The 27,434-nt window shown below is 40.5% G+C and overlaps 3 protein-coding genes across 3 annotated transcripts; 2 read left to right on the top strand and 1 right to left on the bottom strand.

Annotated features, from left to right (window-relative positions):
* The first annotated feature begins 7,027 nt into the window (after positions 1 to 7,027).
* On the top strand, positions 7,028 to 8,652 carry LOC115253470 (transforming growth factor beta regulator 1). Its single transcript, XM_029853118.2, has 2 exons — positions 7,028 to 7,517; positions 7,604 to 8,652. Exons 1-2 carry the CDS (start codon positions 7,245 to 7,247, stop codon positions 8,522 to 8,524), a joined length of 1,194 nt encoding a protein of 397 aa, XP_029708978.1. The 5' UTR covers positions 7,028 to 7,244; the 3' UTR covers positions 8,525 to 8,652.
* Positions 8,653 to 16,835: 8,183 nt separating this feature from the next.
* On the bottom strand, positions 16,836 to 24,139 carry LOC115255185 (etoposide-induced protein 2.4 homolog). Its single transcript, XM_029853119.2, has 4 exons — positions 23,922 to 24,139; positions 23,588 to 23,841; positions 19,082 to 19,759; positions 16,836 to 18,738 (listed from the first exon to the last, which is right to left on the bottom strand). The coding sequence occupies exons 1-4, from the start codon at positions 23,934 to 23,936 to the stop codon at positions 18,360 to 18,362; spliced, it is 1,326 nt and encodes a 441-aa protein (XP_029708979.2). The 5' UTR covers positions 23,937 to 24,139; the 3' UTR covers positions 16,836 to 18,359.
* Positions 24,140 to 24,402: 263 nt separating this feature from the next.
* On the top strand, positions 24,403 to 25,763 carry LOC115254896 (trafficking protein particle complex subunit 4). Its single transcript, XM_029852578.2, has 2 exons — positions 24,403 to 24,704; positions 25,256 to 25,763. Exons 1-2 carry the CDS (start codon positions 24,530 to 24,532, stop codon positions 25,732 to 25,734), a joined length of 654 nt encoding a protein of 217 aa, XP_029708438.1. The 5' UTR covers positions 24,403 to 24,529; the 3' UTR covers positions 25,735 to 25,763.
* Positions 25,764 to 27,434: the final 1,671 nt, after the last annotated feature.

The raw sequence follows: 27,434 nt of genomic DNA, 5'->3' as shown, positions 1-27,434 counted from the left end.
TCTTTGAGGTTAGTTTTCTCGGGGCACCACTCTTCACTTTTTCATCGAGCACCGTGTGCTCGGCTATGCACTAGGGAACACCGAAAAACGGAACGCTGCTTTTCCCCTCTTCGAGCGGTGCTCGCCCGGAATCACTTCCCTTTCTTTTTCGCTTCACTTTCTTTCCTCCTCCTGGAGGAGTAATCACTCGCACTTTTCTCGTTCTGTTTCTTCTTCCTTTTCTTCGCCCTCGCTGGGGGGCAGAATCCCTTCCGATTCGATTCCGATCGGCACTTTCCGGACGGGAAGAATCAACACTCGCGGACCGACTTTTTCGCCACTGCCACTGGGGTCATAACCTGACGGACTTTAGCAGAGTTCCGATGCAGTGGAATTCGCGTGCGTGGGGAAATTCGGTTACGCGGAAATCACACGCGAGACACAAAGGTTTTACAATGCGAAAAAGTACAAAAGGAAACTTTATTCAACGGTTTTTGTTACAAAGGTTGCGAACACGTCTTGACGCGGTAAAAGTTCGGTTGGATTGAATTTCTATTCTACACCCACCGCATGGGTCGGGTTGACAGCTGTGGAGAGAATTCGAGGGGTGCGCTGATGCGGAGCTAGGTGCATTGCATCTCCACAAAGATTTGCACAAAGTTGCTCAGTGTCCCGCCCCTTGGTACCAGGTGTTGATGGTGTGAACGGTGTTTTAGGGAAAATTGTTTTAATAGTTTTACGTCTGTTTGTCGGTGTTTTTTTTTTTGTTTTTATTAATGTGTATTTTAACTTATAGCTAATTCTACACTCTTTGTCGGTGTTGCTATTTTCCACTATTATTAATAGAGCTATTTTAATTGTTTTGTTGTGGCGGCGATTCAATCGTAGCACAGATTTTCACAGCAGATCAAAACACACAGTGTATATGGGGATCAGCTTAAACTATAAATAGGTTTATTCATTATTATTTCAAATTATTTTATAATATAATATGTTCTCACAATTCACAGTGCTTCTTTCCACTCACTATTTGCTATTAATACCTTCTAGATTAACTCAATTCAATTAAAATAATACTAAATTTCAGCGAGCAATTCAATTGCTTGACCGCTTATTCAATCCACCTATTGTTTACAAGTTCTGTCACTTCGCTTAGGGTAACCATCCGTAGTTACCGCGCCAACATGTTTCTTTCAATTTTTTTAATGCGTTTCAATATCTTTGCTCTGAAGAACAAATGAATATTTTTTTTTTTCCGTGGACAAAATGACAGCTCAATCGATATTTATAATGGCAGCTCGCCCCAAAGAAGAAAAAACTAAAAATCCTCTACATAGAGATGAGCGGAAGTTACATATGTCGATTCGGCAACGCTGTTTGTTTTGTTTACAACAGCTTCCAACACTTGCCATAAAGCCAGATGTTCAAACTTTTTGTGTGACTTTATTGTGATGCAAGTTGTTTTGTTTACGTTTGCTAATTATATTCGAACTTTTTTTCCCAAATTTTGAAAAAAATAACAGCGCAATCGAAGAAATCTGAAATGCATTGCAAAGAATAGCGCGAATCAAATCGGCAGAAGTGAATCAAATAGCAGCAATGAAAGTTTTTTCGAGAAGAGCAGCGACAAAATTTACATATGCCATCAATTTCTCGATAGTAAAAATAAATACTTGTAATACGTTTATTGTCGATTGCAATACCTTTCAAACAACGCCTTCCTACAAACGATAAACATGTTCATTTGGCTCACACTTTGACAGTTCTCTTTGCTCGATTGGCTCACAATAACCGCCTCCGCACGTCTCTATAATGTAGGATTAAGTGTAGGATTACTAGAAAAAACATTCCCAAAGAAATTTCAAAAGAGTTTTAAAACTAACAAAAAAAAACATTTCCGGGGCATCAAAATCGAGATGAAAATGATGATATACAATATACGTTCGTTCGGTGCAAACGGTTCAACTCTTGGTTTAACTGCAATGCTTTTTAACTTTCCAGGACGCGCGCCATCAAGCAACCTAAACTGCACCGCGCTCTCGCTGTATACGACGAGCGAGGTTTTTTAGTAGTGTTGTAAATACTTTTTACAACAGCGCGCGTGCTGAAGGGTTAACTGCAAGTTCGACAAGTGCAACGAATTTGCAGTTATCGCACCACCAAATGTCAAAATGGTGTGCCATGTTAGCCCAAATGAACAGTCGGATGAAGTTCACGTTCATTTAACGTCAGTTGATGGTTTGTTGACACTGTCAAGCATTGCAGTTATCGAATTTTCATTCCCTAAGTGAAACGTAAACATGTTGCAGTTATCGAACGTCTACTGTATTATACTTCAATTTATTATCGGATGGAGATTCCTATTATAAAATAATCTGGGTACCCTTAAAGGACTCAATTATGTTATACTCAAGGGCTAGACACTTATTAGCATAATGAGTATATTAGAAGTATATTAGTATATTTGCGGTATATTAATGCATTAATGTAAAGTAATCGTACTGGCTGAAATCAAGGCTGTGACAGATGAATAAAAAAACAAACATTGTTTACCGAAAAAATCGGCCGCAGAGTTTGCTACGAGGCACTATTCTACTTCAGTATATTATAATATACTAAGGCAAGAATTATACGTGTCTGGTCCCTTGGTTATACTACTGTTGTACTATAGGTAAGTGCAGGCTCCATCGTGGATGCGTGAGTGTGCTGTATAACATGTATTTTTTTATTTATTGCTTTTTTGACCATTTTTTTATTCTTTCCCAGACAGTGATGGAGCAACGAATGGATGCATAATATGAACTGGTGCGCTCACGCCTTCGACATGCTTATATCAATAACATTGAGTGACAGTAGAGACATTAAGGGCCCATTTTCGTTTGATCAACACATTTTGGGGCCATTATAACAAAAGAGATGTTGACAACAATGCCTGCCACTGGGCTGGGTGCGCTCATGGATTGAAGAAAATCACATCAAGCGATAAATGATACAGAATACAAACAATCCAAGATAGCCGTTATTTTTGCAAAAGCATGATGCCTAATATTGCTGTGTTCGTTAAAGATGCAAACGGTGTCCAAATGCGCTTCAAACGCGGTAACAGGCAACTTAGCAATCATAGTCAAAACCACCGCCAATCTTGGATTCAAAAGCTCCCGCTGACATCGAGTTAAAATCTTACCGCATTTGGAGCTCCTGCATTCGTTATTTGCATTCTAAATGCATACACTGAAAGACGACTTGCGGTTGAAATTACTATTCTGAGGGTCAGTTTAAATACACAACGCCCCTAAATTTGTGTAGACTGATTTTCGTTTCAATTCAACAGAATTATGTTTACCGTCTACCCTCGTTGGTTTGACCGCATCTAATCTGAACACTTTTTAATTTGACCCCCTCTAATCTGCACATCGTTCAAACTAAAAATTATTCTAACGTCATTCTGCTCATGGAACGGGGTGAAACGGAACGCAGAATCAAAACAAAACAGCAAAAACGGTTACCATCAGTGTGTTTTTCGATGTCCACAGGGTTACTAGAAGTTCAAATTAAAAATGAACCCCGTTGGTTTGCATGAGGTGTCGTTCAAACCAACGGGGGTAGACGGTACAATTTTACCATGGACTCGATTTACAATTTAAAAAGTTTCTGTTGGCAGCCGGATTCGAACTAAGAACCTTGAGATCAGCAGGCTCGCACGCGCTCGCACGCTACCACTAGGCTATCGAACCGGTTGATGTGAGGAGAAACCGGAGAAACAAAACGCACACAAGAAGCGTTGGTGGGTCGATGATCACGTTTTGCCATGGTAAATTTGAAAACATTTTTATGCTGATCATTACCGCAAGCCGTCGTTCAGTGTACAGCAATACTAAATAGTAATAATTTTCTTAAAAAGTAAACGATTTTTCCCCTCCCCTGTTGGGGAAATTAAGCCACTGCGTCCAATAAGTTGAACTTGTGTGGCATGAAGTACGATCAACGATCAACGATCAAATCTGACTACACTGAAATAAATTTTGTTGTGGAAACTACCGATTCCATAGTAAAATTACTAACCGTACCTATGATTTTCAACCGACAACAATTTCCAGTTAATTCCACTAAAATACTGTCAACTTAACTAGCAGTGCAGTTAACATTACCAAAAATAATCTTAATTTAACAAATGAGCATTGTATTTTAACCATACTGTGTTGTAAAATGCATGTCCAGGAAAAATTAACAATGTTTTGTTGTTGAGACGACTACGCTTTTAGTTGAATTTACTACAATGCATTCCCGCATAGAGAAATACAGTATGTATTACAGTCCACACAGTATGTCTCCTTTATCTGTTACTGTTACTGTACCACAGACAGTTGCTTTTCTGTTGAAACTATGAAACTCGAAGCATTCGATCATAAAGAACGGTTTATGTAACCCATTTCAAGTTGTAACAGCATATCATATTGTGCAAAAATGGTCAAATAATATACGAGTGAAAACTAGAAAGGCATGGTGGCAATATACAATGACCTTTTCTCAAACGGTTTGTGATTACTTTTGCGCAACACACATGTGTATTTCACTGTATGTCACTTAAATTCGACAGTTTGCCAAATAGTAGCTTTCATTGGTATCTGTGCCGATTGAACTTTGCAGCTTTCAATTTTGTAGAAAAGAAAAACAAATTCTTTCGCCCGCGAGCTGAGTAACGACAATCTGAAAATTGCCTCAGTAAATGGTTTCAAGCTTGGTTTCAAGCGCATGGAGTGGTGTGGAGTTTTCTGGATGAAACAAAGGTAAGTTTTCCGTAACTCCTAAATTTGTTTTTTGTGCCATATTTCATCGAATGTTAATTATTTTGCAGAGTTCCTGAACTTGTGTGTCCCTCTTCGAATGGTTCTCCAAAAGGTAGGAGAGAAGAATGCGTCCTGCTGCGAGCGAGAATTATGTGTCCCGTGAGACTTAAAATCTGCTTCTACCGGAGGAATGCCCACAATAAGTTTTAATCACCGTTTCCAGGATGGAACACTGCGCAAGTCGGAGAATTCCAGCAGACATCGACACCACAACCCATCTCATCCGATCGGAATGACCCGATATCAAGCCCGATTTGCAGGTTGCGCTGCTCGGTAGGACGCGTGAAAGCTTAAACATCTTGCAGATGCATTCGAGGAGAAATATTTAGTGAATAAAAAAATATTTGATTAACGCATAACCATCTTTTTATTTTGAAACAGTTTAAATATAGCTCAACTGTATGCGATAAGCTTAAAATACCTTGGAAGACCATAAACCAATAATAACACATACATTGTCCGTTTATCTTCCAGATGTATTATTAAACTGATCTCTAACCATTTGCTATGCAGTGGATTGTCTCAAAAACTGGATAGTATATTGACCGTATCCTCTACTGTATTGCGAAAAATTTGTTCGAGAAAACGGGCGATTTTTTATGGTAACCTATCTTAACCGCCTATTCCACATACTGTAATTTGGCGGCTCACCATTTGTCAAACTGGCAAATATGTACATGGAATGGTTATCTTACTGTTATGTCGGATAGTCTGGGAAATAGTTAAATGTCAATTACTAATAGTTATCTACAGTACCAGAAACATTGCATTTACTGTTAGCGATTATGCGGGTTGTAATTTCAAGCATATTTCAGTTACCTTAACAGATTTTATTGTCGGTTGAGAATCATAGGTACGGTTAGTAATTTTACTATGGAATCGGTAGTTTCCACAACAAAATTTATTTCAGTGTATACATGTCAATGGTTGCTACTCCGTTATTGATCTGAGCTGGTTCCAATTGCACTGAGATCCAGATGAATAAGGGCTGGGACACTCTACTTATTCTCAAAGTGTAATTTAAGCAGCTCATACATTTAGGATCAATAACGGCGCCGGCCACGTCCTTATAGTCAGTTGGGAAGGGAAAGGAATGTTAGAGTGTGCTGGTTGTTGCTACTAAAAACCGAGATCACCTCTGCATCCCCACAATCAGCACGGACTGGGGTATTTGTTAGATGGAAAGGATGGGAGATCTGGGAGTCACCGTTGGGTCGGTGATGCGATCCATGGATTGGGGGTTATTTATAGTGTTCGTAAGGTGATACATTGTGTGGTGAATAAGGTGAATAAGGTCAAGCGGCACAGCACGCTTTGGTTGCATAACTTGTAGGCGTTATATACTCTGTACTGTGAGTGGAAGATGGAAGGGAGGGAAACGACTTTTTTCCAATTCGTTTCTGGTTCTAGCGATGGCAATGAACATATGAATATACATGAGTTGAATATGTAGAGAAGAGAGAGAGAGAAAGTGGACAGAAAGATACAAAGTAGGATGAAAGGGACGGGCCAGAGATTGAACCCATGACCTTCTGCATATGAATCAGAAGCGGTAGCCACTAGACCACCAAGCCCGTCAAGTTGAACTTTTGTGGTATGAAGTAAACGATTAATAGCAGCTGTAAGTGAAACAAACCTCTGCTAGGTGAGTAAAGTGGAAATAAATAATTAAATGAAAAAAATGATGCCGATACCTTCAATTTTCCCAGAATAGAATAACTATAATATGCATGCAACAACACGAAAAGAAGAATCCATTCTTGATAAAGAAGACAGAAATTTTGACCCAAATTTAGGAATGTGTTGGTCTTGTTATCTTCTTGAAAGAAATAAAAAATCGCTGTTAGGTGGTCAATACTTTGGCAGTAGCGCACATTCATCAAAATTTCTGCATTAACATGTCTAAAGGGTCTAACTCGTTTTGTAAACAAACATTGTTTCTGTCGCTGTAGGGTCTATCTCGATCCACCCACGCATCTGGGGGCCGTTATCAGAAAGAGCGAAGTTAGATCTTTCTGATAACGGGCCCCAGATGCGTGGGTGGATCGAGATAGACCCTACAGCGACAGAAACAATGTATGTTTACAAAACGAGTTAGACCCTTTAGACATGTTGATGCAGATTTGATCACAAATTAATTTCGTCCTATATCAGTAGGTCGAGTGAACCGAACCCCCGGCTGACAGTTTGTGCGGCGAATCTGTCAGCTTGACAGCGAGAAAAGTCACAACAAACACCCCCGCACAGCTCTTTCGCAAAACACCTTGTTCCATCGTTGTGCTGGTGTGCGTGTGTTACCATTCGTTTGTATGACCAATCCCGCAAGCAAAACTACTTGGTGAGCGTTTCCATACACAAACTCAATACTCCGCCGCGTTCGCTTTCGAGGGCCTATTTATCGCGTTATTTTTTTCTTGAATGAAAAACCTCACGCTGGTGGCAGCAAATCGACGACGCGATTACGTATATGCTGTTGGCTTGCAGCAAGTGCGGAAAAAAGTCCATCATCGATCGCGACTGGAACGAAAAGAGGCACTTCAACGACTGCTGCTGCTCCTAGCGGCGGGCGGCGCCAAAGCGATGCAGAACCAAACAACATATCCGTTTCCCGCGGTCCCGAATCCGGCGGTTAACGAAAGATACCGTCGCAAGTATCGGCGGCTCAAGCGAATGATGAAAAATCTAGTCTTCGTAAGTAGCGTGGGTTTTCTGTGATGTTTGGTTATTTAGTTTGAAGACCGGATCGATTGGAGAGTTTTATGTTTTTGAATTTCTAGGAAAACGCTGCCCTTTGTGATCACGTTGCCCAGATCCAGGAGAACATCCTGTTGGTGAAGGAGGAACGACGGTATCTGCTGAAGAAGTTGCTGGAGCATGAGAACGATATGGAAACGCAGATGGGAAGGCCGTGTAGCAAACTAAACGAATTGATAGCCAATAGTTTACCTCCAAAACGACAGTACAAAAAGCGAGCGGTTCCGGATGGCAGTGGAGCCGATTCGACGACGACTAAAACCAAGGGCCAGTCGAAAAAAGGGCGGGCCAGTGCGGATAAGAATAATACAAAGAAAAACGTTCAGCTGAACCAATCAGGCCATCCTACTTATCCGATGACGGTGGCCGGTTTCACTATCTACAACCTGGGTGAAATTGTCCCTGATCGACCGGGATACAACACGGAATATACAATTTACCCAGTGGGATACACTGTTACTCGACCGTTCGGCCACTTGAAAGACCCGCTAAAGAAATGCATTTACACCTGTCGTGTTCTGGACAACGGTGACGCTCCGCGGTTCGAAATCATCCCGGAAAATGACCTCGAGCTAACGATATCGGGCAGTTCCACTGATGCCTGCCATGCCACCCTGCTTCAATGCATAAACGCTTCCCTGGACTGTCGCAGTATTGACGGTGGGACGGGCCCCTCCGGCGATTGGTTCTTCGGATTGGCCCATCCAACGATCGGCAGTCTACTGCAGAGTTTCCCTAGCTCGAAACGGTGCCCTAACTACAAGGGAATCAAGAAGGAGCACTTTGCACACATGGTGGACAAGGCGAACGATCCGACGCTCAACTACGAGGCCCTGCAGCGGCACATAACGATCGCGGCGTATCACACGATGCCGGAGATCAAGGAGGAACCCCCGGACGAACTGTTGGACCACTCGGATGGGAATTCGTTTAGTTTGCCCTAATCGGACCGCGTGCGAATCGTGGAGCTAACTTGAAATCTCTAGATGGATGTGTGTTTCGAGTGTGAGTGAGTATATTGTAATAAAGTAAAGGGACAAATTTTATGAAAATTAAAACGATAAAAACGGAATCAATGTTTTCAACATTTTGCAAACGAATTTAGTTTGGGTTTTTTTTTCAGTCGCTCGAAAGAACTTCTCTGTCCAACTAATAGAACACTGCAACGAGTTTTATCGAATATTTGTGATAATTTTAGTATTTTGATGTGAATTGATCGTATCTGCATTAGTATGGGACACGCTTGTATGGAAAAAATAAATCCTCGCTCCAGTCGACTTTTTAGATCCCATTTAGGTCCCATATGAACTGTACAAAATTTCAGTGCAATCGGTGAAACTATAATTTAGCGCAAGCGGTTCAAAGTTTACATAGAATTTACTATGCGAAAAGTTACACTTTCAAACAAAAAATCCTAGAGGTCGCCCCTTATCTCCTTAATTCAAATCGATCGACGCTTCTTGTAGCAAAATCGTTTATGAAACTTTCCTTCGAAGACCGCAAAACAATTGGATGCTTTTGGAAGAAGTTATTGATTTATTACCGATTAGTGATTCGACGAACGGCTTTTTGTTTTGTTTTATCAGCAGCACTGTAGCTGCTGCCTTGGCTGCTGTTGTTTCTGGGGGTGGTGATGCCACCCGCCACCCCATGCAGCAACGGTAGCAGCAGTGCTGCTGATAAAACAAAACAAAAAGCCGTTCGTTGGATCACTATTCGGTAAGAAATCAATAACTTTTTCCACAAGCATCCAATTGTTTTGCGGTCTTCGAAGGAAACTTTCATAAATGATTTTGCTACAAGAAGCGTCGATCGATTTGAATTAAGGAGACAAGGGGCGACCTCTGGGAATTTTTATCTGAAAGTGTAACTTTTCCCATAGTAAATCCTACGAAAACTTTGAACCGCTTGCGCTAAATTATAGTTTCACCGATTGCGCTGAAATTTTGCACAGTTCATATGAGACCTAAATGGAATCGAAAAAGTCACCTGGAGCGAGAATTTGATGCTTGTCCCATACTAATCTGCATCCCTGGGCTTGGTTTATATCTTCCAGGAGTGCTTCTTGTTATCGAAGTTGATGAGGTGTTCTAGGTGAGATAAGATGAGAGTCACCACCCTTACATGAGCGGAAAGCGTGCTAACGTGGGTCTAGTTTGCTGTTGGTTTCGAGCTCTGCGATGAAACGCCGATTGATCTGTCCCAGAGACGATTGAACAACTCCAGTAAGGCAATTTTCGAGGATATGGGTAAACGCTGTAACACAGACAAATGTAACATTAGGTTGCTAGCGTTGCCTTCACCGGTTGAAAAGTCTCCTTTGCGTCCACAGCAGTTGTTCTAGCAGTTGTTGAGAAGTCCACATTGTACTGCCTATGAAGATGTGGTCGTTGACATTGTACATAGCTATTGGAGTCTGCTTTGTGTTGCCTTCGAAACTTGTCAGGGTAGTTGGAGTCAGATGATTTACTCTCGTGGGTCAGACATACTCGATCGTGAGGTTGAGCAATCCACTTCCAGTTTCTTGCCTTGAAGTCTGTTATATTTGTTCCATACTTAACTTGCTAAACTTGTGGGATTGATGCTTTTGTCACGAAATCTTACCAACTTTTCAGCTTTGCGTCGTTGATGATCTTACGAGATCATGCATGAGCTTTCTGGAGCTGTTTCAGTGCATGGTTTATTTTTGGATCTGCACAGCTTAACCGCTTAACAGCACGTAACCGTTTACGTCGTTGCTCAACCGCTAATATGACTTCTTCATTCCACCATGCAACTGATTTGAGTCCGCATTTGCCCGACCTTTTTGCAAGGAGATTTCTGGGAGAATCGAGTTGTTTGTAAGGTCTTCGAAAAGTTCCTAATTGGCCTTTGCGTAGACTCTTTTTGATCGGTAGCCCGGATCCCTTGAGGCATTCAGTAGATTGATTAACATCGGACAATGGCTCAGTCCGTCAGGATGTTCTTGTTGAACTTTGCTGCTACCTGCTACCGACCAAGAGCAATATTATCGAAACTATTCCTATTCCGGTTCCTCTAACGGTGCTGCCATAGTGCCGCTTCAAAGTGAGAGTGAGAGTGCGCGTCCAAAGGATTTTCGTGGATTTGCTGTTGTTGATATTCTTTTTTGCGGCTTCGCACACGCGCACTCCCACTCTCACGCGTAACTATAACGGCACCCTAATACAGCGAAAAAAATTGTTCAATTAGTGTACTCGAAAACGCAGTTGGCCAAAGACTGGACAGTTGACATCCCTAGAGATGGCTCTGTAAAATACAATTTTGTTTGACGACATGACTCCAAACTATTTCGGTATTGTTTGTACTGAGAAGCAGCGCAGGTGTCAATCTGAAGCTTTACCCAACACTCCGATACCGGAATAGCTGGTTCAGGACCAATGAAGTCATGTAATGCTTCAGTGTGAGCTTACTCATCGGCCAATACATTTTTAACAATGGAAGAATGACCAGTGAACAGCGTTTGCTGAAATCAGCTATTCAATTTGAGTTCGACAAGTGATAACTAACTTCAATCTAGAGTTGGCTGAAGCAAGTTTTTGTTTAGGTAGGGTATCGGGATGCTTCGTTGGCACAGCCCCCTCGTTCGGCCTATCTCAATGTAAACCAAAAACTCAAACAAACACACATAACTGGATATCGGAAAAGCTATGCGCCAAACAACTGTAACATTTCGTTTCAATTTTAGCACTTTGGAGCATTAAAATTGAATGAAAATGTCACTTTGTTTAACTTTTGTAGACGCCATGATTCTTCGGCTTAGTGTGTAGTCTATACACATGATCATAAATGGCATGATTCTAGAACATTTCGAATTGATTTTTCAATAACTGAGCATTTGATGCGACGGTTAAAGACGCTATTTTGAACTTGTGTATTTGTTTTCAACAAATAATAACTATTTTACAAATTGAATGTGGGCCGAATATTGAGGACATTTTTTTCACTATGTACCCAAATCTTGGCCCATCAGTAAAGTGACGTCAAAAACAACGATAAAAAGGCTTCAGACTCTAGTTTAATTTAAAAACACTTCACTAATACTTTACTTTTGCAAAAGAAAATAAAAAATGAATAACTCTTTTAAAGAAAAACTAGAAAGGACGAGCAAATTCCTTTTAATTCTACTACTGTGCTTATCTTCGGACAGATAGGCCTATTTCGTCTGTGACTTACAGACTTCTTCAGTGTCAAGTGCTCGACTGACACTGACACTGAAGAAGTCTGTAAGTCACAGACGAAATAGGCCTATCTGTCCGAAGATAAGCACAGTAGTAGAATTAAAAGGAATTTGCTCGTCCTTTCTAGTTTTTCTTTAAAAGAGTTATTCATTTTTTATTTTCTTTTGCAAAAGTAAAGTATTAGTGAAGTGTTTTTAAATTAAACTAGAGTCTGAAGTAACAAGTTCTACTAAAAGCTCTAAAGTAATAGTAAAGGATAAAAAGGCGTCAACAACATTTCTTGCGTAAGAACCAGAAAGAACGAACAGGAAGAAAGCTTTTGTGTACGGTGACTGTAAAAACATAACACAATAATAGGTTTGCGTTGTTTTCGTTACTACATTAAGAAAGAACTTTAGTTAAAGTGATTTATTTGTAGTTTTTTTAAAATTTGGCTCCGAAAATGTAATTTAAAAGTAAGATTGGTGAACAAACAGAGATAATACTTCAGCAGAAATATTGGAAAAATAAGATAATAAGTGGTTCTAGTGCATGGAAAGCAATAGGCCAACGTTGTATCCACTAATAGGCCAATTTTTGTACCATAGACCAACGTTGCATACCATCGCATCGAATCTTTTCAGCTTAATTAAGTAAATTCTTGAAAATTTACGTAAGTTTACTTCCAATTGAAGAAAGATGCATTGCCTAGAGTGTGTAATAGAGTCAACATATTATTTCTAGTGCTATTAATTCATGAGTTATGGTCAAAATCGTAAAGGCGGCTTGCAAATTAGGCCAAGGAATGGTACACATACCCTATTTCTTTTTATTTGTGAATTTTATCTTAAGGAGAAACTAGAAGCGTTTCCTCATTTTTTCGGGTTTTGATTTTTTTATTAAATAACGAAGCAATATTTTCAAAATCGGTTTTCGTACACATGAGTATGGATCGAGTTATCTTCCGAATTGTTTTCGTGGTGGAAAATGTTTTCCATTTTTGCAGAAATATTTTTTTTTGTTCAATTTTGTTCCAAAACGGTCTCGCAAAAACGAAAAACATTTTCTACCAGGAAAAAAAAAATCAGGAGATACCTTGATCCATACTCTACATGTTTACGAAAACCGATTTCGAAAATACAGGTAATCTTCGATATATCGAAGCACAAAAAAAACGAAATAACTCATGCTTTTTATTATTAATTTAGTGAATGATCACCGAAATCATCAATTGGGGTTAATTTCACGTCGAACTCATCAACACTAGCATGAAAAATATTAGATTTCTTTCTGCTTCGATATAACGTACAAAGAGAAAAAATATTTGTACGTTATATCGAAGATTACACCTGTATTGCTTCATTATTTTATAAAAAAAACCTAGTTAATCCACCTAGCGGTGCTGGCGCCTTTCTCGTTCCTTCAAAAACCCATTTCAACAATACTCTAGTGACATGTTAATGAATACAGTTTCTTATCGATTTTGGCAACACGAGGTGAATTTTATGTTGCCAAAATGGGGTGTTGCCAAGATCACGTAAAAAATGTGATTTTACAACTTTTGCGTTATTTTGACTTATATTATCAATATGGACTATTCACAAGCTACAAAACGCTCCCCTTAGGTGACGTTCATAAATCACTTCATGATTTAAAAAATTGTCGTTTTCCAAAACTTAATGAATTTATATATATTTTGTTTATTAGAGGTTAAGCTAAAACATGTATTTAAGATGATTTTGCGATAAAAATGTTTGTCAAAAATTTGTAGGGTAGGGCGGGGCAAGATGAGCACCCTAAGGATCACGTTGAGTTTATTGAAAGTTAACGCAATTTTTCAAACTACCTCTCAATAGTTCTTTTCTATATCATGTTTTCTATCACCCATAAACATGGAAGGGTTCAAAATTCACAATAAGGATGATTTATTTGACTAAACAAAAAAGATGTTTTATGGTCAGTTCGAACATGCTACGGGGCAAGACGAGCACCCCTACGGGGCAAGAAGAGCACTTCATTGAAATCCCAATATTTTAACTATAAATTGGCCATACAGTGATTGATATAGTGAACCTTGTTTATAGCTATAGTATCACGTACTAAAATTATTATTTTTTTTTGATTATTGAAAAAAAATGCGGTTTTATAATACTTTATACAAAATGACCCGAAAAACAATAAACGATTATTAAGTTGCTTATTTTTAGAAATTTACGCAACCAAATAGTTGCAGAGGTTACGGAAACCTATGTTCGGCACTATTGAGTGGATTCCAATAATTTCAAAATATTTTCTATATTCCCCTCAGGGGTGCTCATCTTGCCCCACTATAGGTAAATAACTAAAATTGAATAAATTTTAATGTTAGTTTTTAGAAAATATTTTCTAATATAAATTAAAATGCTTTGCAGTAAGCTAGTTATGTTGGCTGATAACAAAAATTATGATAAAAATTTGATTCTGACATAAAAACCTTATTATATACTGATGATTTCTTATAAGAAAATGCTAAAAATCCATGCTATTGACTAATTTGACGATATTTTTCAATTCGTTCATTATGAAGTACCTTATATTAGGTTTACAAACAGGATAAACATTATTCTAACGGATTATGAACTTGTTTGGGCAAAATTCATCATAAAAGTAGTAAAACAGAGGGGTGCTCATCTTGCCCCGGGTGGCCATCTTGCCCCGTCCTACCCTATTGCCAAAATCGGGTGTTGCCCAAATCGGTAAAAAAAAATGTTGCCAAAATCGGACAGAAATTGTTGTCAAAATCGGGAAGAAAATGTTGCCAAAAACGGGTTTTGCCAAAATCGGGAGTAGACAAAAACGTGTGTTGCCAAAATGGGTAAGAAACTGTATCGCAGGTTTAACAAAAATCCATTTTATAGCACCAGAAATCATATCGTTTATATGACTTTTGATGTTTGAGCCTCCAAATCTTAAGAAAAAACCCGCTTGAATTTTGAGCCGAAATCTTGGATTTTAGACCGCCATCATGGAAATTCCGGTCGCCATTTTTGGGCTCCGAACATCTTCCCCATACCAAATATACCCATGCTGCATGGGTTTAGGGTCTTAAACTCCATTATACAACCGCCATCTTGAATGTTGAGCCGCCATCTTGGATTTTAGACTGCCATCTTGGATATTCTGACTGCCATTTTTGGACTCCGGACATCTTCCCCATACCAAATATACCCATTTTGCATGGTTTTTGGGTCATAAACTACAGCCGCCATCTTGGATTTAAGACCGCCGTCTTGGATATTCTGACCGCTATTTTTGGACTCCGGAAATCTTCCCCATACCAAATATACCCACATTGCATGGTTTAGGGCCTAAAACTCCTTTAAACGCCGCCATATTGAATTTTGAGCCGCCATCTTGGATTTTAGACCGCCATCTTGGATATTCTGGTCGCCACGTTTGGACTCCGGACATCTTCTCCATACCAAGTACAGTATTGTTCCGATTTTACCACGCCCTTTTTTAAAAATAGTTACAAAATCTTAACGTATTTCAACGTTGCAAAACGCGCCTTCAACATTCATCTTGAAGACGAGGGGAAACATTTACTTTCAAATGTAACAGCAAATGAATGAAAAATGCCGTGATAAAATCGGAACATTACTGTATACCCATATTGCACATCTTCTCCATACCAAATATACTCATATTGCATGGTTTGGGGCCTAAAACTCCATTAAAGAGCCGCCATCTTGAATTTGGAGCTGCCATCTTGCATATTTGACCACCATCTTGGATATTCTGGTGACCATTTTTTAGTTCCAGGCATCTTCCATATATACTCCATATATACCATATATACTCATATTGCCTGGTTTTAGGACCAACATTTTCAATTCGTTTGGATTTTAGACCGCCATCTTGGATATTCTGGTCGCCATCTTAAATATTGGGCCGATATTGGGGTTTTTCTGGTCTCCAGTATTAATTTCCGCACAAAATTCGTCAACCATGCTAAAGGTTACAAAAATCGGCGCAGCTTGATGTGTCGCATGATGGGGCTTGGTTCAGTTTTATATATGACCAGTTCCACCGGTGCTGGTCCGTATCACTAAAATGGCCATAACTCCGGAACGCCTTGACCGATCCTAACCATTTTCAATAGCAAACAATGCGTAAAAATTCCGGTTCGATTCGTGCTAAAATCCGTAAAATCGGTCAATGGGAAGTGCCTTTAAAGTGAGTGACCTTTTTTGTTTACACAGCCATACATACACACATACAGACATCATCTCAATTCGTCGAGCTGAATTGATTGGTGACTTGATCCTCCGAGCCTTCTATCGAAAATTCGTTTTTTGAGTGAACATATAGCCTTTCAGTACACTTTGGTGTACGAGAAAGGCAAAAAATCAAAAACCAAATAATGAGGAAATGGATCCAGTTTCGCCTTAATGCTGAATTCTTCACACAACTGAAGTATACTCATGTAACCTTATCTCACCAGACAGCAGCTGCTTAACCTTCTAGAATGGAGCAACTAGTGTAACGATATGATGTCGTCTGAAATACTTCTCTCTACATGACCTGATGTATATGTACTCTTCCCGGGAAATGGATTTCGTGGAAAATGTCCTATATGTGGAGATTGGTAGGAATGTTAGTTTACAGAAAGCGGCATATTAGCGAGATGAATAATACGGTATCCACGAGATATGGCTGCATCTGTTCCAGCAGATGGTACATCAATTGTGGAAGCACATAGATCTCTAGTAGTCAGCTCAGAGATAAACGTAAGAGCGATTGCCTTTTTGGCAAGCGCACATGTTCGAGGCATGACATGCGAGTTTGCTATTTTGTTCTGCATTATCCAAGGCCTAGTTTAGAGGTTTCCACGCAACTTAGTTTCTGGCTAGTTACATTCCAGCAGGTTTATTTTATAATAACTGTTGTGGCTATATTAGCCCATCTCTTTCTCAGCGCCTACAACTATAAATGCAATGATGTCCTACGAAAAGTTTTCGAAATATCAATCTACCATTAATACTAGGCCGCTAACAGCCGGCATTCTTTCAATTCTATTGCCCAAAACCACTCCCACTAATCTCAAAGAAATCTTCTTGTATTTCCTTTCTAGAGAGGAAAAAGCAGTCTGATCGTTTCCGTTATCATTTTTTTTTATATAAAACACATAATTCTTAAAAATCGCCTTAAGTTTGTCTTGTTTAGCTGGTCTGGTTACGCTGCTTGCTCGCTAACACATCTACTTACCACCTAATGTTACAAGCGTCAAACGGAAAAAAATATTTATTTTATATCCTATGTGTACCCTAAAGAACTCGAAAAACATTCCTAATGCGGAACCACAACAGAGAAATAAAGAGAAAAAAAAAACGCCTCACAACTGAAACCGAAACTGAGCACCATTATTGATTTGATTATTTTCTTCGACGACCGCACAATTCTACTGTAAGTTACAAACTTCTTGATTTTTGTTCAATATATGGGAGCGGAGAGTGTCGTCGAGGTTGTGTATAACCTATTAAGGTCCGCTTCGAAGTGTGCCTCCACTATCTGACTGATACCATGCTAGTAGCTTTTATAATGTTCGTTTGATCAGTTCCGTTCTACTAATATGTAGTGACGGGGGGCTGTGCAGTTCCGATTGTATCGCCAAAACAAAGGCGGTTCTATCATATTTTTTATTCTGTTACTTTCGACGAAATTGTTATCATTAGATTTGAGTTGGTTGCATGTCGTGTTCTGGAAAACTTTTTACCAAGTATGCAAAAGGTTTTGTATAGTCGGATCAGAGAAAATGCAAAGGCATAACAAATACAATATCGTTTAATACCTCGACTCGAGTTGAGACAATTACGAGACACTGAAGACGACCTTACAGTTGAGGTCGAAATACGTATCTGCCAAAGGAAGCAAATTCTGAGTGGAATTTAAAAGAACAGTACTTAACGCGATTTTCACAGAAAGAAGTTGATAGTAGGTAATTACTGAGGCACAAAACAGTATGAAACAAAATGATATGCGGAAATTTTACGAAACTATCAATGGCGAGCTGAGAAAAACAGTGCCATCTACCGTCATGATCCCGTCAATGATTGTGAAGGAAATAAAAAAATAGAATTTGATTTACTATAATAAACAACGCGTTTAACGTGGAGTGGCTGGAGAGGAGCATGGGGTGATGTTCATATTTTGACTGCTCCTTTGAAACCGGAATTTGTATGGATTTGTCCAGGGCGGAAACTAGTTTTATTAAGCCGAAATATAAAAAAAAACTAAAAAACTTTTGCGGGTTTTACCGGGTTTTTTCGTCCTTTTTCGGCTTGTTAAAACTAGTGTCGTTTTGACATTGACACCACTTTAAATCAAAGGCACTCTCGTTTAACGTTATCAAGTTTGACAAATTTAGATATATTCAATTTGAAATATAAGAACACTGGAAAATTGCTAAATATCATACTGTGATATTCGCATAAAGGGCCATATGAATCCGACTAAACTTCGTAAAACGTTGTCCAGAAAAAAAAAACATCACACAACCTATGTAGAACTCCCATCCGTAACCCTATAGTCGTGTAAGTAAATATGTAACAGTGGTCCTAACTTACCTTCGATAGCTACGATTCAGCAGCGACTGCTGCTGTTGAGGGCCACCGCTCATGACCGAACCCACGGTCGAACCCCCACCAACGGAACCCATGCCGGACGACGGCGCCGGTGACGCGTGCCGGTGCTGTCGATGGTGGTGGTGATGGTGCTGCTGCTGTTGCTGTTGGCGCATTTTCTGATGTTGGTTCAGCTGGAAATTTAGCGATGGCGTGCCACTGCCAGATAGCGGTGGGGTCATACCGCGCATCACGCCGAGACCTCCCGGGCTACCACTGATCGGAGTAGACAGGGCCGCCTTGCCCAGCTTTGTCCGGCTGCTGAACATGGCATTGGTGATGGCCACCACTAGGGAGAACAGCTTCAACGGCGTCTCGCTGGAATGAATTGATTGGGATGGTTATCATTTTTGCCTTATCAAATTTTACGGTACTCCATTGAGCAACCATATCTTTTCAAAAGTAGTTTACTCATTGGTTGGATAATGAGCGATAAAACTGCTTTTGAGTTTCAGAAAAACGATGATGGTTTCTTGTTCCGACTTTTCGAACCCTCGAACCCTCTAAGCAGAATACCTACCCTCTTCGAATGAGTGTAATCAGTTTCGTAGTCGAAATACGCGTATCTGTCAAAGGATAAGCAACATAGGGTGGAATTAAAAGGTACGAAACTGATTACACTCATTCGAAGATGATGGTTTGTTTTTAGGAGAATACTTACCACACGGACACTTTTGGAGTGGCCTCGTTTGCGCTGAGTATGAACAGAGGAAACAGAACCGAAAACACACAACCGCTGATGACGAGTGAGTTGGGCAGTTCGGAGAGGATGGCCAACGGGAGCCCAAACCCGATGAAGAACGGCCAGTTCGTTTCGATGTAGGTTAGGCGTTTGTGCAGCTCCCAGCCCATGTTGAACCACTTGTACTCGAAGGCGTACAGCGAGCAGAGCAGGCTCATGTGCACAATGTAGAGCACACTGCACGCGAACGGCACCGGTATGGGCAGATACTTGACGACGGTGCTCTGCACCAGGAACAGGATCTGAATCAGCAGACTGATGAGCGTGTCGGCGATCAGTTTGCTGATGCTGGGGATCAGTTGGGGGCGGCCCTTGCGAAACTTGTACGCCGAGTCGGCAATGTCCTGGAACCAGAGGCTGTTGACGATCTTGCTGAGCAGGAACAGCGGCGCGACCCAGAAGCTGTGGAACATCAACGAAAGGGACGGTTTCATCCAGCCCCAGATGGTGGCCACGGTTCCCGAGTTGGAGAAGAGATAGGACAGGCAGAAGTTCAGCCCGGGCAGGATGCCGTACTCGAACAGCAAGATGCTCAGCATGAAGACTCCTCCGTTCAGCAGGCAGCACTGCAGAACGCGATGCAGGACTTTGGATTCCCTGAAAATAAGAAAGAAGAAAGTTGTTAAGTCATGATTTATACTAATTTAAGGAAAATTATGTGAAGCACGCTATTGAAGGAATGTTCACTGTTTTGATCAAATTGTTGTGCAAAATTTTCAGAATTCGCCACAATTCTAAAAAAAATATTTGAGCTTATCTGAATATTGATCTTTAAATCTCACTAGGACATTTAGCATAGACCTTCTAAAAATTCTTCCAAGGTCATTATATATATTTTTTATAGATAGGACCATACTGATATTATTAGTAAACTTCTTCTTCTCTGTGGCTCTACGTTCCCACTGGAATCACTCTTACCTATTCTGTGGCGCAGTTGGTTAACGCGCCCTATCTAGCGAATTTATGGAGACGCGGGTTCAAACCCCACCAGAACTGGAAGTGGATTTTTTTACGCAATTTTTCCACCATTTTGTCCATTTTCCAACACAAAGTTGTACCTATGAACTACAGTCATTACGTATGTATGTCTAAAGATAAATAGTTCAGCATGTCCAGTGCTTGAAAAGGCGAGGCGTTTATGCAGAAGGAAGCCCAAGAGGTATTCCAGAAGGAAGTCCAGGAGGAATCTCCGAAGATAGTCCAGGAAGAACCACCGGAGAAATTCTAGGAGGAAACATTACAGGATATCCAGGCGAAATCCCCGAAGGATTTTCAAGAGGAATCTTTGATAGAATTTTCAGAAGAAAAATTCCAGGGAGATTTCCAGGGAGAATCTCTCTAGGAAGGGGGAAAAATCTTCAGGAGTCTTCAGGAGTCCCCGTGAGAAGTTCCTAGAGAAATTCCAGAATAACATTGTTACATAATAAACTTGAGTTTCACTATCTTGAAATCTTGTAATAAATCTGGCAGCACGGATATGGAATAAAAGCAAGTGCGAACGTGTTCGGATGCGATCCGAAACTATAACGATAATTCCTGAAGGAACTTTCGTAGAAATTCCTGAAGAATCTTCTGGAGAAATGTCTGATGTAACTGCTGGAGACATTCGTGAATCATCCTGGAAAAATCTCCGAAAAGGCTCCAGGAGCGATCCCTGGAAGAATCCCTGACAAAATCCCTGATCCCTTTTTCGAGTAATCCCCCCAATGAACTCCTGGGGAAATCTTATTTAGACCTGAACTAATCCTAGAATGAAGTACTGTAGGGAATACCTGAAGAAACTTCCGGGGAATCCTTGAATTTTACTGCAGGTATCCTTGAATTCTCATGTAAAAATCTCTGCAGGAAATCTTGGAGAGATCCTTGAATGAACTACTGAAGAGATTTCTGAAGAAACTGCTCGAGGAATCCCTGTGTTAATTCAGGAGGAGTCCCTGAAAAAACATCTGCCCAAATCCCTAAAACTCCTGAAGGAATCTCTGAAGGAACTTCTCGAGGAATCCCCTAAGGAACTCCTGGAGAAATCTTAGAAGGAACTTCTGGACTATCAATGAATGAACTTCTGTAAGAAATTCTGAAGAAATTTCTGGGTGAATTCTCCCTGATGAAACTTCTGGTTCCCTGAATTCTGCTGGAGGTATCCTTGGATTCTCCTGTAAGAATCTCTGCAAGAAATCCTTGAGAGATCCCCAAATTGACTGCTGGAAAGATCTCTGGTTGAACTTCTGAATGAATACCTGAAGGAATTCAGGAGTAATTCCTGAAGAAACACCTACCTGAATTCACCTGGAGGAATCTGTGAAGGAACTCCTGGACAAATTTATAAAGGACCTTCTGTAGGAGTTCTTGAAGGATCTTCCAGAGGAATTCCTGATGGATCTCCAGGAGGCATCCCTGAAGTCTCTTGAAAGAATCTCAACGACTTTCTGGGAGAATATCTAGGGGAACCTGTGTTGGAATCCTTGAAGCCTAGCTGGAGGCATCCCTGAGTTCTCCTGGAACTACTGGGGAGATCCTTGACGGAACTCCTGCAGAGTTTTCTGAAGGAACTTCTGGAGCAATCCCTAAAAACTACTATACTGCAGGAATCCTCGAAGAACCTCCTGGATCAATCCCTGGACGAATTTCTGTAGGAAGACTTGAAGAAACTCCTAGCGAAATGACTAAACGAACTTATGGAAGAATAACTGAAAAATGTCCATGAGGCATTCCGAAAGAATTCTAAGAAGTATTCCCGATGGAATTTTAAGTGGGATCCTTGAAGATATTCCAGGAGGGAAACTTCTGCAGGAATTACTGAAGGAATTTCTGTGGTAATCCCAGAAGGAACTCCTGGGGTAATTCCTGAACGAACTCCTCTAGGAACCCTTGAGGGAACTCCTGGGGTGATTCTAGAAGGAACTCCTAGAAAGATCAGTAAAGGAACGCCAGGACAAATCCCTGATTGCAATTCTAGAGGAATTCTTCAAAGAAATCCTAGAGAAATCTCTGAAAGAACTCCTTGACTAATTCATAAAAGAACTCCTGCCTGAACTTCAGAAAGAATCCCTGAGGAACTCCTAGACTAATCTCTGAAGGACCTTATATGGGAATCTTCGGGGTGAATCACTGATGGAAGCATCTCTGAATCCTTCTGAAAGAACCTCTGAAGAAACTGCTGGAGTAATCCCCGAAGGAACTCCCGTCGGAATTCCTGAGAGATCTTCTGAAAAACACTCTGATATAGGAGTTTTCCATGGAGAGATCCATGAAGAAACGCCAGGAGGAATCCCTGATTGGAATTCTAGAGGAATTCCTGAAGGAAATCCTGCAGGTATCTCTGAAATAACTCCTTTTCTAATTCGTAAAAGAACTCCTGCCGGAATTCCCGAAGCAGCTTCAGAAGGAATCTCTGAGAAGCTACAAAAGGAATCCCCGAGGAACTCTCAGACTAATCTCTGAAGGACTTCGTATGTGGATCCCATTAGGATCTTCCGGATGAATCACTGATGGATCACCAAAAGGCATCCTTGAATCCTCCTGAAAGAACCTCTGAAGAAACTGCTGGAGTAATTCCCGAATGAACTCCTGTCGGAATTCCTGGAAGATCTTCTGAAAAACACTAATAAAACTTCTAGAGAGATCCATAAAGAAACGCCAGGAGAAATCCCTCATTGGAATTCGAGAGGAATTTTTAATAGAAATCCTGTAGGAATCTCTGGAAGAACTCCTTGACTAATTTGTAGAAGAACTCCTACCGAAATCCCTGAAGTAATTTCAGAAGAGAGAAACTTAAAAAGGGATCTCTGAGCAACTCCTTGACTAATCTCTGAACTCTGAAGGACCTCGTATGGGAATCCCTGAAGGATCTTCCGGATGAATCCGGATGGATCTCCAGGAGGTATCCCTGAATCCTCCTGAAAGAACCTCTGTAGGAACTCCTGAAGTAATCCCCGATCTTCTAAGGTCCGTAACGCTCGGCCAAACTCCCCCCCCCTCTCTCTCTTTGGCGTTACGTAATTTGTAAACGGCGCCTAACATAACATTCTAAAAGCAACAGTCACGCTGTTGAATTTTGTACAATACGTTGAAATAGTCTTTGGATAGAACTCATAAAATCCACATGAGTTATCTTAAATACTGATTAATGATTCATAACTCGTGACCCCAATATTCTGCTAGGACCTGGGGTCGGACTGGTCTACTATGATTATGTAGAATGGTTTTTCAACCATGTTAGGCCTACTGAGCATACATCGCAAGGTTATTAATAACGTCAATAAATTTCAGCATTCCCACACATAAACACTAAACATCCCAGAATGCCAAATGGCTTGTATCCAACAGTAGAACTAAAATCTCAAATTTTGCCAAAAGCACGTCCTGTGTGATTCAGAGGCGACGCAAAAAGCAGAAGTCTCATTCATAAATAAAAATGATACGCACTCTTTCCTCTTGACGTTGTCTTTGTTGTTTACACCCATCAGCTTCGTTGTGGTCGCAGCCTGCTGCTGTTGGTGCTGCTGATGGGCAACTGCTGCTGCTGCGGGCGTCGGAGTGGACAGACTTTCCTTGGTCGCTCGGCCCGGTTTCGACTGCTGCTGCTGGGCCTTCCGGTTGGCTTCCCTATCTAGGTAGAAAACTACGGCTATTCCCTTAATGCTATCTAATATACCGAGTAATATTGCAGTCCCTATGTTCTGAAATGAAGAATGACGACGAAAGGTTTCGGGGATTATGGGAACCAGATCCGCAAAATTATCACCTTTCCAATACTCACATATAAGCTGTCCATTGTGGGAACGAAATTTGCATGTAAATAATTAACTAGGAAGGTAAGGAGAACATAAAATTTTGCAATTTTGTTACGACGAAAGAAAGGGTGTTGATTTTCTCTTATGTGGTTGTTTCTCTACTGCTTTTGCTTCGGCAAGTTACACACAAAAACACGTCTCATCCTCCGAAAATATCTATGAAACCGTGAACGCAGCTATCTCTTGGACCAAACGTAAACTGCGGTCAGTATTGTGTTGAATGGGTTGAATGGGTCTCGAAGAGATATTTGGAGCAGACCACGCAAAGCTTGAACACTCCAAATCATCTGTTTTTATAAACTTGCTCCAATTTCGGCGGTGTGGACTACACTCCAGTACCGTAAACAAAGAACTGCTCGACAAATTGAGCAACTCAATGTCAGCTGGCTGGCATCATCATCGTCATCGCGTCCTCCTCCCATCATCATCGCAGTGTGACAGTCTGACAAACGTCAGCTTTTGTTATTGATCTCCGCGAAGCATCAGCGAGCTGTTTTGGTTTTTCTTTGCAAGTGATGTTTTCGTGAAAAAAGTGCAGATTTATCCGTACATTTCGAACCAATTCCCCGTAAAAATGGTAATTTACGGCGTCTATATTGTGAGCAAATCGGGCGGATTGATATTCAACCTGGATCACAACGTGCCCAAGATTGAAGCGGAGCGGACGTTCAGCTACCCGTTGGAAATCAACTTGGAGTACGAACCGAAGAAAGTTTCGGTCGTTTTTGGGCAAAAGGACGGCATAAATGGTAAGAATGGTTCAGGGAGGTAGATTCATACTTCATAGCTACAGGTACTTGTAATTCATATAATTCTAAAAAAAGCAATGGAAAACTGCACCAATCAAACCATGGTTGAGATCGTCGCTTTAAATTTCAAACGATGACCCATCTTCGGTTACCAACCCGAGTACAAAACACCAAAAGAGTACTGATGAATTATATGATACTCGTTATGGTTGATCAATATATTTTCGATTAAAATGCAAGTATTTATCTCAAAAATTGAATGTATTCACAAGAGTATTAGGGAGTAGTTAACGTGATATGGTAAATTCAAACTTGATTACATCAACACGAAACAAATTATTAGATTCTTTTTAGGTTTGCAAGCCCGTAGCACCGAAAACTATATGCTGAAATATTGTCAATCGTACAGTAAATGGCAAATGATGTTTTCGCGTCATTTCCCTAGAAACCATTTCTCGAAATGAATAATTTCTTTTTTTCTTGAGTAGCATTCAAGGGGCACATACGCCTAATGACCTGTATTTAATCTTCCCATCCTCGTTTCTTTCCAGTTGGTCATGTGCTGGTAAGCGTGAACGGCATCGTTGCCAACGGTTCCGTGCTGGAAGATGGACGCGACGTCAAGGAGATAATCGAGAGCAAAGAAAACTATCCGCTGACACTGAAATTTAGCCGCCCAAAGATGACCACCAACGAGAAGATCTTCCTGGCCAGTATGTTCTATCCGTTGTTTGCCATCGCCAGTCAGCTGAGTCCAGAGCCCAAAAGCAGCGGTATCGAGGTGCTGGAAGCAGATACATTCCGGCTGCATTGCTTCCAAACCTTGACGGGCGTAAAGTTTATGGTAGTTGCTGAATGCCTTCAGATGGGTATGGATGTTCTGTTGAAGAGAATCTATGAACTGTACGCGGATTTTGTTCTGAAAAATCCTTTTTACTCTCTGGAAATGCCCATACGGTGTGAGTTGTTCGATACAAACTTGCAAGCTCTGCTAGAACAGGTAGAAAAAGGTGGTATTGCTAGTATTTAAAGCCAATAAACTTATAATTTATCTGGAAATTCGCGTAGTACAAGCGTTAATGGGAAAGAAAATCATTCAATATTAAGATTTAAGGCTGCAAGATTTTCAGTTCAGAAAAATTTCAGTAAATTTGAACTTTGTTTAACACATCTCGCGTTCTGGGTCCTAAGAGCATAATTGCATAGATCATTTTCTCTTCAAGTTTTTTACGTTAACTTATATTCATTCGCACTGCATTTCATTTAATATACGTGGTTGCCGTTCCATAACCTTCTATTTTTCAGACCAGGGGAAATGGCACTTCATTGGTAAATGGAAAAACTCACATCTATCCGTTGATATTCGTCTCCAATCGCTGCTAACCCAGAAGCGATTAGACGCGGTTAACGACGTATAACAGCGAATAAATGCGGACTTTTCCGGTAAGTTAAATAATTTCATTTGTCCTGGTTCAAATTTTTGATATATTTAATGCATGCTATCATAAATATGCTTCTGCTTCACAGTATCGTTTATTTTTGATACATTTTATTTACAATACCGCAAATAATCGGACTAACAATAAAACTGGTAAAAATCGATAAACTGTACGATAATTGTTAGCGTGGTTCAAAAAATCGTTTTTGCTCCACACCGCTTATTCGATTAGTAATCAGATTCTATGCCTTCTCCCAAAATTTGAGCTCATTTGGTTGAAAATTGAGACTGCACAAGCCCTTCAAAGTTTGTATGGGAATTGTTATGAGAAAACGATGTTTTTCATTCAATCGACCGTAGTATTTCGCCAAGTGTCCTAGAGCGTTTGTTGACCCTTGCTACGACTAGGCTACCCTATCAGCTACAACATTGCTGAAGACTGCATTCAAATCGCATGCCTCATCAATTAGTTACCGATTTTTATCCAGAATCTAAATCTTTACTCATGATGGTTAAACTAGGTACTCGGTGGGCATCACTGCATTTTGCAGTGAAACATAGTGTCGTGACCGCTGCGACTATTCTTACAGCCACAACACCGACCGCAGAGAGGAGACTCTTTAAAACCTCTCTGTGGTGGACTGCTGTGTACTGCAAATGTCATTGCTGCTGCCTTTTGGTGCGTCCGTTCGTATCCACTATCGTCTATCAACAGAATTGAATCTACGATGCGCAGCTCTTTTTGTATGTTCGCTTTTGTTGTCCATTCTAGCTTTCCACTGAGTCGGCCAATCAGAAGGCGATATTTTTCGCTTCAATCATTCTCTTCTCTGTCTCTATTACTGGGGTCGCTTGTGGCGTTGAAGTTGAAAATACTGGTAGCATGATGGTACCGTCGTATGTGGTTCAGCCGTAACTTTGCCGATGAGTCCAATCAACTGGAATATTGTAATTACGATTAGAAGAAAGATTTTCAACGAGTTTTCAACAGCTTACCAGAAACTATTCCTGCAAATCCTTGGGAAAAAGCCGCCTGCCCGCACAGCGTGGTAGCTTCTGTCTGTGTTCCTCAAGGTGTTCCTAAATAATTCCTTCAAAATTATCACTGAGATGCTCGCTGCTTAACGTCCGGTCCTTCCACTCACTCTGAAATGAAAACATATTATGTAATATAATAATATTCAGGAAAATATCAATTATTTAATATTTACCCGCACAATTTTCGGCAACTCAGCTAGCCGTCCATCTTGAAAAAAGGAAGAATAACAACAAAATTCACTGGCGGCGTGTGT

Source organism: Aedes albopictus, chromosome 2, assembly GCF_035046485.1.
Source record: "Aedes albopictus strain Foshan chromosome 2, AalbF5, whole genome shotgun sequence".
NCBI lineage: Eukaryota > Metazoa > Arthropoda > Insecta > Diptera > Culicidae > Aedes > Aedes albopictus.
Note: the sequence above shows the minus strand (reverse complement) of the source record. Positions and strands in the feature narration are given on the sequence as shown.

What these genes read in the sequence shown, in the direction of transcription:
- LOC115255185 (XM_029853119.2), bottom strand. An exon ending in GACAACGTCAAGAGGAAAGA is followed by an intron (nt 19,760 to 23,587) that starts GTGCGTATCATT and finishes TCTTATTTTCAG; the next exon opens with GGAATCCAAAGTCCTGCATC. An exon ending in ACTCCAAAAGTGTCCGTGTG is followed by an intron (nt 18,739 to 19,081) that starts GTAAGTATTCTC and finishes AATTCATTCCAG; the next exon opens with CGAGACGCCGTTGAAGCTGT.
- LOC115253470 (XM_029853118.2), top strand. Translation starts at nt 7,245, where the DNA reads ATGAAAAACCTCACGCTGGTGGCAGCAAATCGACGACGCGATTACGTA. An exon ending in TGATGAAAAATCTAGTCTTC is followed by an intron (nt 7,518 to 7,603) that starts GTAAGTAGCGTG and finishes TTGAATTTCTAG; the next exon opens with GAAAACGCTGCCCTTTGTGA.
- LOC115254896 (XM_029852578.2), top strand. Translation starts at nt 24,530, where the DNA reads ATGGTAATTTACGGCGTCTATATTGTGAGCAAATCGGGCGGATTGATA. An exon ending in GCAAAAGGACGGCATAAATG is followed by an intron (nt 24,705 to 25,255) that starts GTAAGAATGGTT and finishes GTTTCTTTCCAG; the next exon opens with TTGGTCATGTGCTGGTAAGC.